General features: G+C 45.4%; 1 protein-coding gene across 11 annotated transcripts in view; it reads left to right on the forward strand.

Moving 5' to 3' along the window:
• Positions 1-17,849, forward strand: part of MCF2L2 (MCF.2 cell line derived transforming sequence-like 2) — a 206,138-nt gene that overhangs the window by 152,423 nt on the left and 35,866 nt on the right. For all 11 annotated transcript variants that reach the window (XM_083441929.1, XM_083441932.1, XM_083441938.1 and 8 more), the window contains 6 exons: positions 1,505-1,597; positions 5,104-5,196; positions 8,839-8,964; positions 11,044-11,265; positions 14,459-14,551; positions 15,519-15,597. In XM_083441929.1, the coding sequence (XP_083298055.1) occupies positions 1,505-1,597; positions 5,104-5,196; positions 8,839-8,964; positions 11,044-11,265; positions 14,459-14,551; positions 15,519-15,597 (706 nt within the window). The remainder of the gene's footprint in view (positions 1-1,504; positions 1,598-5,103; positions 5,197-8,838; positions 8,965-11,043; positions 11,266-14,458; positions 14,552-15,518; positions 15,598-17,849) is intronic.

Consider the following 17,849-nt stretch of genomic DNA (forward strand, 5'->3'; position numbering starts at 1 on the left):
ATCCAAGCTGAGGGAGACATGTCCGCTCTTGAAAGATTCTTCTTTTCTTGAGGCAGCAGCTGGCAGAAAAGAGGAGGCTGGGTTCTGTTTATATGGTTCCTTTCCCAGAGCGTTTGGTGCTGCTTCTAACCAAGGCGGCATTCTGTCTACTTTGGCACAGATAGTTCCCCATCTGTGGCTGTGAACGACAAACTTGATTTCAGACAGAAAATGAGCACCAGCAGGAGGCCCCATTAGCTAAAGTGGTGCTTCAGGTTAAGGACAGTTTCAGGTTAAGAACGGACCTCCAGAACGAATTAAGTTCTTAACCTGAGGTACCACTGTAGCGCCAATGGTAAACTCTAGTTCCCGTTTTGGCTGAAGAAATGACTGCTATTGTTGTGCTTTAAATGCGGGCTGATTAAGAATTATTTTGGGTGAACGTGCTGGGAACATCACCACAAACCTGTTTGGTGTAGTTTGGAAAGTGGCTAGCCAAGCCTCAAACAGGCTCTGAAATTGTGATATGAATGTGGTTCAGATCTGAATTAAGGGGAACCCTGGTTAGAATAGAATAGAATAGAAATTTATTTGTCATTGTCCGTATATACACAGTATACACAACAACGAAAATCAAACACCCACCCAAAGACCGGCTTCACATACACATTTGCACGTACCTCTAACACTCTCATCCCATTCAAACATAATCTATAAAACATACATAATCCAGAATATAACATGACCTATTAAAAGCATAACATGACCTAAACCCTATCTCATTCCTTCCTACTCCCTGCTTGCTATTTCTTACAACTGGCCCTGAGATCATTATTTAGTGCAATCAGAGCTCTTGGATAGAAACTATTCAGAAGGCGTGTGGTTCGTGTTTTCATTGTCCTATATCTTCTGCCCGAAGGCAACAGTTCAAAGAAGTTGTGAGCAGGATGGGTGGGATCTCTCAGGATATTGTGTGACTTCTTCAAAGTGCGAGACGTGAAGATCTCATCCAGGGTTGGTAGCTGGAGCCCTTAACATTCTGGGCAATTTTTGTTATTCTCAGTAAAGCTTTTTTATCCGTTTCAGAGCTGCTTCCATACCACGATAATATACTATAGGTTAAGACACTCTCGATGGTGCTGTGATAATAGGACAGGAGTAGGTGCTGAGATAGATTCAGTCCCCTGAGCATTCTCAGGAAATACAACCTGAGAATGCTCAGGGGACTGAATCTATCAGTTAGCCTTAGCCGTGGTTAACACTGGACTTTATAAAGAGAGTTGAGGTCGGGGGAGAAGACATTAGTCTGCTGGAGGGGCCGTGCAGAGGAAGCCCATGTTCCTCAGCCTGGTTTCCTATTTGTTAACCATGGTTAGAAGAATTATGACACACCCCCATTCCTTGCAGATTTCATTTGAAATATGAAGTGGTATGCAAATCACCTAATTTAATAAATAATTTGGGAAAGAAGATGTTTGGTTGCTTATTTTTTGTTGTTTAACATTTGCTTTCTTTTTTTATTCAGAAAGAAGATCTCCAAATATATGAGAAATATTGTCAAAACAAGCCACGGTCGGAAGCTCTCTGGAGACAATGTGGGGACAGCCTCTTCTTTCAGGTAGGGATTATTATAATTATTATTATTTAAATTTACTAGATGCTGTTTCTTGTTGCAGGCAACTCAGAGAGGCTTACAAACTACTATCCATCCATCCATCCACCCACTAAAACCAAGAAGAAGAAAAATACATTAAAAGCACACACACACACAAGCAGTTAGGTCCAGGCAGTCAAGCTCGCACAGGCTTCTCCTATTTCTGTATTCATTAAGCTCATACACTTGAACCAAGTGCTTATAAACCCTACAGAGGGAAAGAACTGCTGAGCGGGTTCATCTGTCCTTCCTAAGCTCACACCTTCCCCTTTCTCTTATGGAGTCTGCTGCCAAACGACATCTTTATTGATTTGTTTACACAAAGTTTGCAAAGAGATTATATGACGTCTGCCGTTTATTGAGCATTCATTCCGATTTGTTTGCGAGCTTGCAGCAATAACTTGTTATCCCACACTTTTAAGTGCACTTTCCTGATCGCAAAAAGGTCTCCCCTTTTCTTTTTGGAAAGCAAGTTTCTTGCACAAGTGTGCTGAATCTAACTTAATAACACACCCTAAATGTGCTGGTTTGGGTTAAATCCCACTTGCAAAATAGCCACAGTCTGGAAGAGGCCTGCGTGAAAGATGTCTTCTCATCCTTGTTTGCTTCTTTGAACCTCTCTCCTTCCTACATAGGGACATACTTTGTTCCACAAGGCTTCTTGGGTTTCAGAAGGAATGTATAGACCCCAAGGCGCACACACATCAAAACACAATATTTGTCAGGGACCGTGCAGAAGAGGTCTGCACTGAGGAAGAATGATGGGAGCCTCCCCCTCCCCCTGCTCCTGAATCTTCCCAGGAGTAGGAGGACAGTATAGATTTGGAACAGTGGTTTGCATAGGGGCATAGTTCCGAAGGCAGAAGCTGGGAAATACTGGATGGGGAACAGCTAGGTGAAGAAACACTGGAAGAGATAATAATAATAATAATAATAATAATAATAATAATAATTACTACTACTACTACTATTTATGTCTTTTAAAGATAGGATAGCTGCTTATTTCCTTCACATCTGAAGGGAGGGCATTCCACAGGGCGGGGGCCACTATCGAGAAGGCCCTCTGTCTGGTTCCCTGTAACTTCACTTCTCGCTATGAGGGAACTGCCAGAAGGCCCTCGGCGCTGGATCTCAGTGTCCGGGCTGAACAATGGGGGTGGAGACACTCCTTCAGGGATACAGGACCAAGGCCGTTTAGGGCTTTAAAGGTCAACACCAGCACTTTGAATTGTGCTCGGAAATGTACTGGGAGCCAGTGCAGATCTCTCAGGACCGGTGTTATGTGGTCCCGGTGGCCACTCGCAGTCACCAGTCTAGCGGCCGCATTCTGGATTAATTGCAGTTTCCGGGTCACCTTCAAAGGTAGTCCCACGTAGAGCACATTGCAGTAGTCCAGGTGGGAGATAACTAGAGCATGCACCACTCTGGTTAACAGATTCACAGTCTCTGTACAGCATTCACCCCCCTTCTCCAAAGGCACAGAGAGCTCAGAAAGTGTTAGAAGAGAAAGCGCAGAGGGTACAAGCTCAGATTACAAGACCTAGAAGTGACGTAGTTTAATAGGGACGGAGGAGGGAGGGACCACCATTTCTAGGAGATGTGTTCTTTGTTCTCTCGCTGTGATTATTAAAGATTCTAAGTGGTAAGACGTTTTTTTCATTTGATCTTCTTATCTACTGCCATGGGGGGGGGGGGGAGTCGATTCCCCAAAGCTTGACAGTATTCCTTTTTTCCTCTCCCCCACCCTATATTTTCCACATAGGAATGATTTGTTTTCTATGACCATATGTTCCAGAAGTCCCAGAGTTATAAAGCCAGATATAAAAGCTATAAACAAAGCCATGTTTATCTTAAACGTCCAATGGAGGTGTAAGGAAAGCCCAACTTCTAGACTCCGACCTCCCTCATCCCTTACAGGATAGGCACCCTCTTTTGGAAAAGTGTTTAGTAGATGGTGACTGCCCTTTTAACTTTCGTAGATGGTGACCCAGAGGCTGGATCCTTAGATGGCGAATACATTGTTCAAAAAGGATAGTGTTGTAAAGGCAGTCCTTTTGATATCTGGAGCTGTTATCATGTTCCTTAGATACAGAGAGGTGCTACTTTTAGCTTGGGGTATTTATTCACTCTTAGTCAACCTTACATTATCACTGGAATAAGCCTTCCAGATGATAGTGGTTGCCCAATTCCTATCAGCCTTAGCCAATACAGCCAAAGGTTGTGCACAAAGAGTTTTTTGGAGAAGGAAACAGAAAATCCACTTCAGTTTTACTGCAAGGATGGGGAGCCTTGCAGATTTTGCTAGAATACAGCTCTGCTCATTGGTGATGACCATTAGCCATGTTGGCTAGGACTCATGAGAGTTGGAGGCCACGGCGACTGGAAGGCCACAGGTTTTCCATTCCTGTTCTAGTGAATGATCTGAGGAGGACATCCATTTTTATTATGGCACCACCTATCTCTATAGGGCCAAACTCTGTTGAAGCCTAAAATGAGAATATGAACCCTTAGAAATCAGGGACATGATGTTTTCTGAATTGATCACGTTCGTTTCACAGGGTATCCACTAGCTCCTGATCTTTAAATTAGGCCATGGGCCTCCTCTTCATGTTCCCACAACCCTGATAATGGGTTCTGTGATAATGGATTCGGCATCCCTGTGGAACGCCCTCCTGTCAGATGTCAAAGAAATAAACAACTATATGACATTTAGAAGACATCTGAAGGCAGCCCTGTTTAGGGAAGTTTTTAATGACTTATGTTTTAATGTATTTTTAATCTTTTGTTGGAAACCGCCCAGAGTGGCTGGGGAAACCCAGCCAGATGGGCTGGGTATAAATAATAAATTATTATTATTATATTCTCTCAGTGGGTTCTGCTGGAATCATGAAAAACAGCGTAAATGAATCAGAGATCTTAACTAATCTGGGATAAATGATGAGGAACTTTGGAATAAGCCATTCTTGCTGTTAACCATGAGACACTCTAAGCATCAGTCTTGGGACAGACAAGCATAGTCCTTACAGCCTACGAAACAGGCATTTGGACACTGTTGCTAAAAGGGAATGGTTGTCCTAATGGGCCCTTTAAGATATATTTACAAGATTCTAGTGTTGGCTAATGTAAATCTAGTTCCTAATTATGCTTCAAAGACACAGGGACATAATTTGAATTGTATTATTGCAAGCTGCATGAAACCTTATTTTGAAAGCTACCAAAGGACATCTGTGTTTGTGAACCGGAAAGGATGTTTACCTCATAAAAACAACAAGCTTCTCACTTATAAAAGCCATTAAACTGTAATTCAGTCCTGACCGTTGTGTTTAGGGCTGCCATACGTTTGGGTTTTCCCGGACCTGTCTGGGTATCGGGCAGCCATTTTGAGTCTGGGCGGATTTTCGGCAAATTGGCAAAACAACAAGAACAACCTGGCATCATTTCATCCCCACCTTTTGCTTTGTCTTTTCCAGGAGTGCCAGCGGAAACTGGACCAAAAACTCTCGCTTGACGCTTATCTCTTGAAGCCAGTCCAGAGAATTACCAAGTACCAGCTGCTGTTGAAGGTATGTCTACAGCTTGTCTTCAGCTACTCTGCAGCCGGCCCACAGAATCCTATGACTGCTCAACCTTGAAGGGGAGGGGAAAGCTGGTGTTAGATAATGGTACCCGAGAACACTGTGCAGTTCTGCGTGGGATTTTATGATGGACTTAGCACTGGTCACGCTTGCAGGTTTTGTGCATGATGTTGCCCTCGTCAAAATGCTCTTCTGTATTATTTCCCTGCTTAATTTGGATTTACTGCAGATTTGGAGGACCTTAAGCATTGCAACCCCACAATTGAGGATTACCATGTAGATTGCGTAGAAAGGCCTGGGATTTGGGGTGTGTGAAAAAGGACTCATGGCTTTAGAGCAAGAACCCCCAACCTTCGGCCCTCCAGATGTTTTGGACTACAATTCCCATCATTCCTGACCACTAGTCCTGTTAGCTAGGGATCATGGGAGTTGTAGGCCAAAACATCTGGAGGGCCGCAGGTTGGGGATGCCTGCTTTAGAGGCTGAGCCGAAAGCACTTGCTGAGTAGCTAAAACCACCACTTTTCTTTCTAGCAATGCTATGTCACAGCGTATCGCTGCTTCTTCTAACAGACTGGTCCTTGCTGACCTTGGGTGGGTGCAAATACTTCCAGGACAGCTATGCCATGTTTGTTGTGAGATAGGGCTGCCCTACGCCTGGAATTTCCTGGACATAACCAGGATTTGTCCGTCGGAAATATGTCTGGAATTGTCAAAAATCGTTGAAAATGTCTGGGAAAATCTCAACAATAAGCCAATAAGCAGAGCCCTGGGTAGTGGATCTGGGGGTCTGCAGTACTTAGCTAATTGGAAACCACTGCTTTAAACCCTTGTTCTTGGTCTCATCCTGCCTCTGTATTCTCTTCCTCCATTTCTCTATGGCAGTAAGCTTGCTTGCTCCTGCCTACAGAATTGCAGCAAGGTGGTCTCTGATGGCCAAGCTACAGATTACCTAGGGATGCTGTGAATCGTCTTCAAATACTGTACTTTTATCTTTCTTTTTTAAAACAAACTTCTTTTTTGGGCTTTATAAACAGGGATCGTAGAATGAGAAATGATACAAATAAATAGACCACATCTTGTGCCATTTGTCTATCACAAAAACAACAAATTTGCAGTAATCTCTACAACATATGGTTCATTATTTGTGGTCATTGTACAAGTTCTTGGTTTGTGGAGTGGTTTAAATAAAAACAACAACAGTAACAAAGGGGAAACAGAACAGAGTTAACAATTCAACATTGCATAGCTAAAACACTTAATCAGGAGTCCTTGTGGTTGTGCTTAGATTAAGTATGAGTAAATACTTTTATCTTTTTTAAACAAAGGATTGCTCCTGTGGGATATGTATCTGTTTGAGCACAGGAATGGCAGTGGGGTTGGGGTATCTTTAGCCATTTCTCTTGGTTCTTCAGCATATACAGAGAGAGAGAGAAAAATCAAATTTTCAACAAAAGCATTTGAAACTTTTATTTCCTGCCATCTGTTTGGGAACTAATGTTTGCTCACTAGAATATACAACTGAATCTGAATTTGATTAGTATGCTCAGTAGTGATAAGGAAACCTTCTGCCAATTCATCCCCCACTACTATCTTTTCCCTGTTTATCTATCACAGGGGGCAGCAAGGTTTATCTTGCCTGGGCCAGATCAGTCCCATGGAGATCCCTCCGTGGGCCGCATCGTGTGAGAGAGAGAGAGCCTGTGTTTTTTTGGCATCCGCGTCTGCGTTTAGCGCAGCGCGCAAGCAGGCGACTCACTTCAGGGGTGGCTCGTGGGCCAGTCAAACAACGTCCGTGGACTGCTTCCAGCCCATGGGCCTTAGGTTGCTGACCCCTGATCTATCACAACACGTTTTTATCTTTGTTTTAACTGAGATCTTGTATCTTTTGTTCGGTGGCTTTTGTATATCTGCAAAGCAAATTATTTTAAAATGGAAAAGAAGAACCAGACACATGCACCCAAACTGCTTTTCTACCCATAAGGAAAAAGAGGAGGAAGATTTCCTCTTTTCTTTCTTTCTTTGTTTGGGAGTGCATTTTTCATTAGTTTGTATACATTAGTACTGTTAATTGTTTTAATTTTTTTTTATGATGTATTTTGTGTTTTGTGAAACTTTGTGTTTTGAACTGCCCCAAGAGCTATGGGCGTAGGGCAGTATACAAATGAGTAAAATAAATCGTTTCAGCTCATACTACCTTCTAGTTCACCTGCTGAGTGTGAAAGATGTATTTAAGGGTCCCTTCCCTTAAATAGTGGGAATAATAGAATTGTAGAATTGGAAGGGACCCTGAGGGCAATCTAGTCCAACCTCCTGCTGCGCAGGAATAAAATACAGTGGTGCCCCGCAAGACGAATGCCTCGCAAGACGGAAAACCCGCAAGACGAAAGGGTTTTCCGTCTGCAGAGGCGCTTCGCAGGACGAATTTCCCTATGGGCTTGCTTCGCAAGACGAAAAATGACGAAAAAAATTGAATTTTTTTTTTGCTCCCAAACCCCTTATTTTGAATCGCTAAGCTGCTAAAAGCATTTTAGCAGCAAAACTGCTAATCCCCCACCCCTTAAAAAGGCGTTTTTAGCCCTTAAATCGCCAATAGCGCTAATAGCGCTACTCCGTCAATGGGCTTGTTTCGCAAGACGAAAAAACCGCAAGACGAAAAGACCTGCAGAATGGATTCTTTTCGTCTTGCGAGGCACCACTGTAGTTTTAGTACTATTGTGCTACACTAACCAGGTAAGCAGAGTCCCTACTTATTTGCTAGCAGTGTGCTTGATATAAAAATATATATTGGTTGTTATGGTGCTCTTTGTTTCATTTCCCCGAAGGCCATTTGTGCCTCTGTAGCGAAGCATGCATTGCAAATACCTTTCCTACTTAGGGATATTGTGGTGCTTATAATATCCCATAGAGCAGTGGGACATGTGAGCAAACATAGACTTACTGAGCTGATGGAGGATGAGACGCGAATGTCTTTGTCTTCTCACCTGGCAACCAGCAAATGTGGACTTTTCGTAAACAGGTGAGCACCCGGGTCAGAAAAGGGAGTGGCCCGAACACCAACTTAAAGTGGCATAATAAATAATAGTTTGCTCTCTTGCCCTTGTTGGTGAAATGATGTCCTTTGCAGATCTGATCAGACAGATTAATTTACAGGGGGTTTAGCAATTTCATAAGGTTATAAGAAGGGTAATGCTGCATCAGACTAAGTCTCCCTTTCTGGGGCTTCACTGCCAGATGAGGATTGGGTCTGTATCCTCAGTAACTTTTCATGGAATATAATGTAATGATAGCAGAAGATGACCTTGACCCAAGTGATCATTTATTTTAGTGTGCATAAACCCTCTTGATTGTACCGGCTTGCCAAATGGCAAGGAGAATCTTAGCACTCATCTGCACTCCTGGATTTCTGATCCAGTGCAGAAACACGAAGATTTTCCTCGCCGTTCAAGCTGGAAAATAAAACTTGGCAAGCGGCTATACTAAGGTAAATTCCACTTCAGCGAGTGGTTGCTTTGAACGCACTCAACCTTTTGCCACAAATCTGTGCCTAAAGACGTTTCTGTGACGGGAGATGTTAAAGAGGTCTCCCCGGGCATAATCAGTCTGTCTTTTGTATCCATTTCAAAAACAGGAAATGTTGAAATGCAGCAAGAATTCAGAAGGCACAGCTGAACTGGAGGAAGCTCTAGCCACCGTGATTGATATCATCAAGTCGGCGAATGACTCCATGCATCAGATAGCAATTACAGGTTATGAGGTGTGTCTTTTAGCCAACGTAGAGTATCATATAGATCAACGGCTTTCAAACCCTATTTTTCTTTGCAGCCTTGTTGGTTTCCTCCATGACAAGAAAAATCTTCAGGGCCCCAAATCAGAGCTGCCTAACCTTTGATTCCAGACCCCAGATGTTGATAGACTACAGCTGGTAGCATCCCTGACCATTGATCAGGCTGCCTGGGGCTGATTGGAAGTTGGAGGCAGTGGCAGAGGAAGAGGAGAGCGTGATCCTGGTGGGGTGCCATCGTTGGCTCCCCCACGCGCTGGGTGCCACGCCCCCAGACAGTGTACCACGCCCCCAGGTGGCATGCCATGCCCCTGTGGGTGGCCTCACCCCCAGGATGCCCACCACGCCCCTGTGGGCAGCACGTCACGCCCCTGGGATGCGCACCAGCCCCGCCCCCACCTGCTCTCCGCCCCCCGGTGCTGGAGCATGAAGCTCCGCCACTGGTCGGTGGGCCACAACATCTGGAGGGCCAACCCTACCCTACCCTAAATAAGCTTGGAACAGGATATCTGAAATGCCACCTCGTCTCATACAAACTTTCCCACCCTCCTAGGGCTTCATTAAATGCTCAGCATCCCTGCAACTTTGGGGATCAGGTGGGTGGATACACAGAACATGCCTTTTCTGCCGTCTCACCCAGACCTTGGCATTATTGTTTCAGGATGCTTGCCTGCCTGCCTTCCGGAGGGTGCAAACATGAGAAAGGGCCTTTTCTACAGGGGCTTCCCATTTGTGGAATGCTCTCCTCCGGGAGGTTCGGCTGGCGCTTTCATGATACACCTTTAGGCACCCGCCAAACCGTTCCTCTTTAACCAGGCCTTTAGCTGCTCAACATCCTGTTCAGCCCTGAACAGCCCTGTTCAGGGAAGTTTTTAATGTATGATATTTTAGTGTATTTTTGGTTTCTATGGAAGCCGCCCAGAGTGGCTGGGGAAACCCAGCCAGATGGGCGGGGTACAAATAAATTATTATTATTATTATTATTATTATTATTATTATTATTATCCTCCACCCCTTTTAAATGTGCTTGTGGGAGAGGGTTATAGGAGGGGGTTATTGATTTGTTTGTTGCTCTTATTTTTATCATGTATTTGGTGTTTTCATGTTGAATTTTAGTGTTGTGAACTGCCCTGAGATTTTCGGATGAGGGGCAGTATACAAATTTTATAAATAATAACATAATAAAAAAATAAAATAAAAAAATTGTCCTTAGAGACCAACTAAGTTTGTTCTGGGTACAAGCTTTTGTGTGCATGCACTTTTTAATAATAATAAAATATTAAGGTATTTCCATTTTAAATAGCACAATTTGATTAAGCCAATCGTTTAATTTTAAGTCATCTGTATGATAGCTCTTTTACCTCTTTGGAAAGCAGACCCCCATCATTATTAAAAAGCTGCTGCCCTTTTGCTTTTTAACCTTTCTACCCAGTACAAGGCCAACCCAACTCAGTATGTTCTTCAAGCTATGCAGTATAAATTCCGTCTTTGTAGGCAGTCGCCTAAGTGCCCCAGGTACTTTCATGTCAGCAGTGTGTCAAATCAGCTCAACATTCCACTTATGCTGGCTGACAAAACAGGAAGTGATTTCCGCCAGAGGGATTATGACTCGGGGGGAAATTAGCAAGTGGAACCTTTTTTCTTGGTGGTGGGGGTGTGCAGGGGTGGAGGAAGGGGTGTGTGGTGGGGGCAGACCGCCATGGGTGTCTTCGCTGAGGGGGGTGACATTTGGCAGTTGTGGGTGGGCAACGTGCTGAATGTCCACCATCGGCGGCTTGTTCCACCCCCGGCTGCAAAGCGTGTGCACCACTCTTCCACCCGAGCAGCTATCCCATGCCTGGGAGGGCACCCTCTGTGCCCTGCCCCCCTCGGGAGCACGCCTGCCCTGGGCAGCGTGGGCATATGCTCTGCCGCTGGGTGTGTGGAGTCTGAATATAAACAACAAAGACTCATGGGGCACCTTAGAGGCTATAATTCATGGACTATAGCTATTTCGTTAACTGACTTATGGGTGAGCATCTTCCTTCGTACAATTCTTCCCTCTTTCATTAGGGAGATGTGCACGAGCTTGGGAAACTGCTCCTGCAAGGCTCCTTCAACGTCTGGACGGACCACAAGAAGGGTCACAACAAAGTGAAAGATTTAGCCAGGTTCAAGCCAATGCAAAGGCACCTCTTTCTCTATGCAAAGATCCTGCTGTTCTGCAAGAAGCGCGAAGAGAATACCGATGGCCACGAGAAGTCTCCTTCGTACAGCTTCAAAAATTCTCTAAAGGTAAGTGGTTTGTCGTGGTTGAAAGTGGTGTGGAAATCTGCAAGCCACCAACTGTTTTAAAGCGCGCATCTTAGTCGTTTAGTCATGTCCGACTCTTCGTGACCCCATGGACCAGAGAACACCAGGCACTCCTGTCTTCCACTGCCTCCCGCAGTTTGGTCAGACTCATGTTTGTAGCTTCACGAACACCGTCTAACCATCTCGTCTTCTGTCTTCCCCTTCTCCTTGTGCCCTCCATCTTTCCCAACATCAGGGTCTTTTCCAGGGAGTCTTCTCTTCTCATGAGGTGGCCAAAGTCTTGGAGCCTCAGCTTCAGGATCTGTCCTTCCAGTGAGCACTCAGGGCTGATTTCCTTCAGAATGGATAGGTCTGATCTTCTTGCAGGCCATGGGACTCTCAAGAGTCTCCTTCAGCACCATAATTCAAAAGCATCAATTCTTCGGCGATCAGCCTTCTTGATGGTCCAGCTCTCACTTCCATAAATCACTACTGGGAAAACCATAGCTTTAACTGTACGGACCTTTGTTGGCAAGGTGATGTCTCTGCTTTTTAAGATGCTGTCTAGGTTTGTTATTGATGAGCCCCTTATCCTAAAAAGGGCATTTGCAACCTATTACCTCTGTGTCCCGAGAGGGCTTTTTCTGGAGGGGATGTACTACAGTCTCCTTCAAAGCAGTTGGAACCATTCCTTCTCAGAATGCAGCATTCATCCCTCCAGCCAACCCCACTATGCCAGCCAAGATGTGCAGTGGTTGGCAAGGTCTGTGGTCTGCTGAACCCTGCAAGTATTCTGTCCACATCAGCAAGCTATACGAGAACTCAAACTGATCCCACAAGGTGTAACTAAATGGAACTCTAGGGATAGTGCCAGGATTTGCGTGAACTGCGGTGTCATTCATGCCAACCAAGTCAGTGAAACTTTCTTTGCCCCGGGGCAAAAGAAAAGTGCTCAGACATGGCACTTTAAATCATGGGTGTGAGTCTAGAAATGCTGCACAAAAAAAGTCTTTTACTTCAGCTCTAGTAATAGGGCACCCAGCTTGTGGGTGGGTGTGCAGGGCAAGCTGCCTGGCCGTTCCTTTCTGCCTCCCAGTATCTGCCACCTGAAGCAGCTTTCTCACTCTGCCAAACAGTAGGACCAGCCCAGGGAGGGTCAGTAGAGCCTTTGAGCTCCAGGGCTACTGAAGCCATACCTCTTTATACGCGGGTGGCGCTGTGGTCTAAACCACAGAGCCTAGGGCTTGTCGATCGGAAGGTCGGCGGTTCGAATCCCCACGACGGGGTGAGCTCCCGTTGCTCGGTCCCTGCTCCTGCCAACCTAGTAGTTCGAAAGCATGTCAAAGTGCAAGTAGATAAATAGGTACCACTCCAGTGGGAAGGTAAACGGCGTTTCCGTGCGCTGCTCTGTTTCGCCAGAAGCGGCTTAGTCATGCTGTCCACATGACCCGGAAGCTGTACACCGGCTCCCTTGGCCAATAAAGCGAGATGAGCGCCGCAACCCCAGAGTCGTCCGTGACTGGACCTAACAGTCAGGGGTCCCTTTACCTTTTTACGTCTTTAGAATCCACCCTTTTATGATTATAAAGTGTTTAAAACTGTTTTAAATGTTGTGTTTTAATTGCTGTAACCCACCGCAAGAGCTTAGATTGAAGGGAGGGTAATACAGTCAGTTAAAACAATAGCAACGGTGACAACTAAATTTGTCTTTCAAACTCTACATAGTCAAGGAGGATAATTCTGCATCTTTCTTGTTTTAGAACTGATTTTAGCATTGCGTTTCCACATTTGTCTTTGGGTTGCTGTGTTGTTTTTTTATCGGAGTGAGGGAAACTGTACAACTTCTGCCTTCACATGAAAGGAGAAGGGGGATTGTACACTGTAAACAAGCAATTTCAGCTTTGTTTTCACTGGTGCTTGTAGCATTTCAGCGTCACTTCTTGTGTAAGACTTTCGGTAATACAGCAGGCTCTGCCTGCTTTTGAAGTATTTTCTTGGCCCCAGGAGAAAAAATCCAGTTTCATAAACAGTCTGACCTGCTAAGCTAAGATTTGAGGCATATTCCACCATGCACTTGCCTGTGATCAGACCTTTTGTAGATCCCCATCGTTCAACCCGGACACTGAGGTCCAGCGCCGAGGGCCTTCTGGCAGTTCCCTCACTGCGAGAAGTGAGGTTACAGGGAACCAGGCAGAGGACCTTCTTGGTAATGGCTCCTGCCCTGTAAAACGCCCTCCCAGCAGATGTCAAGGCAATAAACAACTATCTTATCTTTAAAAGACATCTGAAGGCAGCCCCGTTTAGGGAAGTTTTTAATGATGGATGTTTTAATGCATTTTTAATCTTTTGGTGGAAGCCGCCCAGAGTGGCTGGGCAAACCCAGCCAGATGGGTGGGGTATAAATAATAAATTATTATATCATGTTGATGATTATTTAGATTTATATACCACCTTTATCTTCCAAGGAGATCAAGGTTCTCTTCCTCCCCATTTCATCCTTACAACAGTTTATATATAAACTGAGGCAATGATACATGGTCTCTGTGCGAGTGGGCTTGGTTATCGTGGAGTCGACAGGCCAGGCACATTCATAGAATTTTAGAGCTGGAAGGTATCATGAGGTCCCGTCTAGTCCAGCCCCCTACAATGCAGGAATCTCTTTGCCCAATCCATGACCCTGAGATTAGAGCCTCCTGCTCTACCAGCTGAGCTATCCTATTGGCGCTCTTACCTTGCCTTTTTATCTTGTGAACTGCCCTGAGATCTTGTGATGAAGGGCAGTACAGTGCTACCTCAGGGTGCGAACGGGATCCGTTCCGGAGCCCCGTTCGCATCCTGAACAGAACGTAAGATGCAACAGTGCGTCTGCACGTGTGCGGGTTGCATTTCGCCGCTTTCGCTCATGACGTCGTTTTGACCGTCTGCGCATGCATGAGCGGCGAAACCTGGAAGTAACGTGCTCCATTACATCCGGGTCGCCGTGGAGTGCAACCTGAAAATATTTATCCTGAAGCGTATTTATCCTGAGGTATGACTGTATATAAATCTTAATAACAACAACAACAACAACAAATGTATGTTGTACTGGTTTCATGTGCTCTGTTATATGAACTAAAAAGTGTTAGGGATGGCAATATCATTCTATATTGTGGAGGCAAAATATTGTGTTCTACATTCAAGGTTCTCTTTTCAACAGATGAGCACGGTTGGTATTACTGAAAATGTCAAAGGCGATAACAAGAAATTTGAGATCTGGTACAATGGCAGAGAAGAAGTCTATATTATTCAGGTACTGTAAGCCATGCTTTTTCTCATCTCCCCCTGCCTTTCCTCTAATCTACTCCCAGATATTATTAATTCCACCGGTGTGATAGTTGGGCAGGTGTGGAGATGACAGAGGGAGTGAAAGACAACCTGCTGGGAGTCACACATGGCTCCCAAGACATAAGACAAGTCTCAAAAGTGTGTGAGCCTAGCTGTTCCTAGCTGAGATCTCCACAGCTGCAAATTCACTAGACAGTGTTAAGTAAGCCACTATTTGCTTAGGGTTAAATGGCACATTCCATCCCCACCATACGCCTTTTAATTTATTTACTTGTTTATTATTGCATTTATATCCCACCTGTCCTCCGAGGAGCTAAAGGTGGCGGACACAGCTCTCCTTAGCATCACAACAACCTGCACGGTAGCTAGGCCAGACTGAGAGACAGTTGCTGTCCCAGGGTACCTCAGGGAACTTCAAGGCTGTGGACTCTTGTCTCCTAGGGCTCAGTCCAGCTTCCCCCTCACAAATTCTCCCTGCTCCACACACCAGTTGCCTTGCTCCTAGCTGTCTGTGATGGAACATGCTCATTTACCCCATGCTTCAGGTAGGCTTTAAAAAAAAAACATTCCCCAGGTGCCCGAATATTCATCCAGCTGGATTTTCATCCAGCACATTTTCTTTTTTTAAAAAACAGCAACACACAATATTCTCCTCCCTCACTGAAACACTGCTCCAAGCCAAAAGAGGGGTGGGGTTAGCTTCACTACCGAACCTTTTGCCTACAGAAATCATTTTTTGAGGACGGATGTCATCAACAGAAAGGGAAGGAATCGTATATCTGTGGATGAGGATTTCCTGGTGGAGGAATACTCTCAAGATCTGAAAGACGGCATATGGCAGCGCAGATGAATTCACATGAACTATTCAAGGCTATTCAAGGTGACTGCCTGGATCACTTGTGATTTACATCTGTCCTTTTATTCTCCCCTAGGCTGCTTCCGTGGAGCTGAAGAACACCTGGGTTTCTGAGATTAGAAAGGTCCTGACGGGACAGCTGGAAGCTTGCAGAGGTAGGGCGCTGCGGAGAGAATGGTTTGATATGTGTGCGTCACAGCTGTATTCCCCATCCCTCCCTTTTCCGAGGGCTTAATATTTCCCAAACTGCCTGTCACAATTGTTCATGCAATGAACAATAAATTAATTGTATTTTTATAGGTCCTTTTGAGCTCACAGATCCACCCATTGCTGTGCCTGCCCACTGCGTCTCTGTCTGAGTCACTGTTCTGGCCTTGCCGTCACCTAATCTGGCTCCTTGGGGAGGTTTGTTTTGCTGCAGCTCTGCCTTGATCAGCTCATTTAATCTCTCCTGAATTTCCATCAATCTCAACCCATAGTTTTGCCTGGTGGGTCTGATGGGAGTTGTAGTCCAAAATGTCTGGAGGGCACCAAAGTTGGCGCAGGCTGGGTTAAAGCTGTGTGCTGGATGCTTCCTAGGAACGACACAGCCCTGACACTTGCTGTTGACATTATTGACACCTTCTGCATTTATACCATCATGAATGTGTACACACTATGCATTTGAATCCTATGGCCCCCCCCTAAGAATCCTGGGAACTGTAGTAAACCCCTCAGAGAGCTACAATTCCCAGCAGCCTTAATGAAAATATAGGTCCCAGGATTCTTTGGGAGAAGCAATAATGCTTTTCACGTATGGTGTGTTTGGTATTACTGAAAATGTCAAAGGCGATAACAAGAAATTTGAGATCCAGTACCTCAGCGCCTAGGACTTGCCGATCGCATGGTTGGCGGTTCGAATCCCCGCGGCGGGGTGCGCTCCCATCATTCGGTCCCAGCGCCTGCCAACCTAGCAGTTTGAAAGCACCCCTGGGTGCAAGTAGGTAAATAGGGACCGCTTACCAGCGGGAAGGTAAACGGCGTTCCGTGTGCTGCGCTGGCTCGCCAGATGCAGCTTGTCACGCTGGCCACGTGACCCGGAAGTGTCTCCGGACAGCACTGGCTCCCGGCCTTTAGAGTGAGATGAGCGCACAACCCTAGAGTCTGGCAAGACTGGCCCGTACGGGCAGGGGTACCTTTACCTTTACCTTTACAACGGCAGAGAAGTCTATATTATTCAGGTACTGTAAGCCATGCTTTTTCTTATCTCCACCTGCCTTTCCTCTAATCTACTCCCAGATATTATTAATTCCACTGGTTGATCCTCAGCTATCAAAAGAGGAGGAAACATTGACATTGTGGAAGGGGCTGTCAGTCGGGCTTTCTTGCAGAGCATCCCAGCTGTGCATCCCTGAGAAACTATTTTACAGTGGGTGGGAGGGGAAGCATGTGAGAACAAATCACTCTTCTTGCGACAAATCACTCAACTGACATTGAGCCAGGTGACGTTGGAGGATACCTCTGCCACATACAACTCATATGCCTGGAAGACAGCATCCCTGTCCTTCAGGTACACCCATCTCCTTCGTCACTGGATTTCCATCCAGGGTGTAACATTCAAATCCTGCCTATGCGCATAAAATCCGGTGCACAGAGATCTAGTTCTCACAGTCATGAATGGAATCCAGCAATTGGCCACATGATCTGGGCCTACGCATATTGCGTTTTACATGCATAGGTAATATGAACTGTAACCTGCATTCGGCATCTGAAGATGCCACAGGCAAGACAGGCATGTTCACAGACGAAAAACGGAAGAGCTTATTCGCACATATTAAAACTATGCGATTCACACCATTCTGGTAGCCGCCAACAAAGGGTGGCTTTAAAAGTGGGTTAGACAGATTCACGGTCTTCAGCGGCGACTCGCCGTGATAGCTGTGCCTTTGCTGTAATTGTTGCATGTCGTATTCTCTAATGCAAACGAAGATATATCTCAGTGCAACCATGTTAAGCAGTTTGAAGATGAAAGTGAATAAAAACAATGTTCCAAAAAACTTCAAACCTGCACAAGCGGGCAAACAGGAAGGGGGGATTAAAAATACATTAAAGCATCGGTCATTAAAAACTTCCCTAAACAGGGTTGCCTTCAGATGTCTTCTAAAAGTCAGGTAGTTGTTTATTTCCTTGACATCTGATGGGAGGGCGAGCACCACTACTGACAAGGCCCTCTGCCTGGTTCCCTGTAACTTGGCTTCTCGCAGTGAGGGAACCGCCAGAAGGCCCTCAGCGCTGGACCTCAGTGTCCAGGCTGAACAATGGGGGTGGAGATGCTACTTCAGGTATACTGGACTGAGGCCGTTTAGGGCTTTCAAGGTCAGCACCAACACTTTGAATTGTGCTCGGAAACGTACTGGGAGCCAATGTA

Source organism: Podarcis tiliguerta (genome assembly GCF_965153285.1).
Source record: "Podarcis tiliguerta genome assembly, chromosome: 5".
Lineage (NCBI taxonomy): Eukaryota > Metazoa > Chordata > Lepidosauria > Squamata > Lacertidae > Podarcis > Podarcis tiliguerta.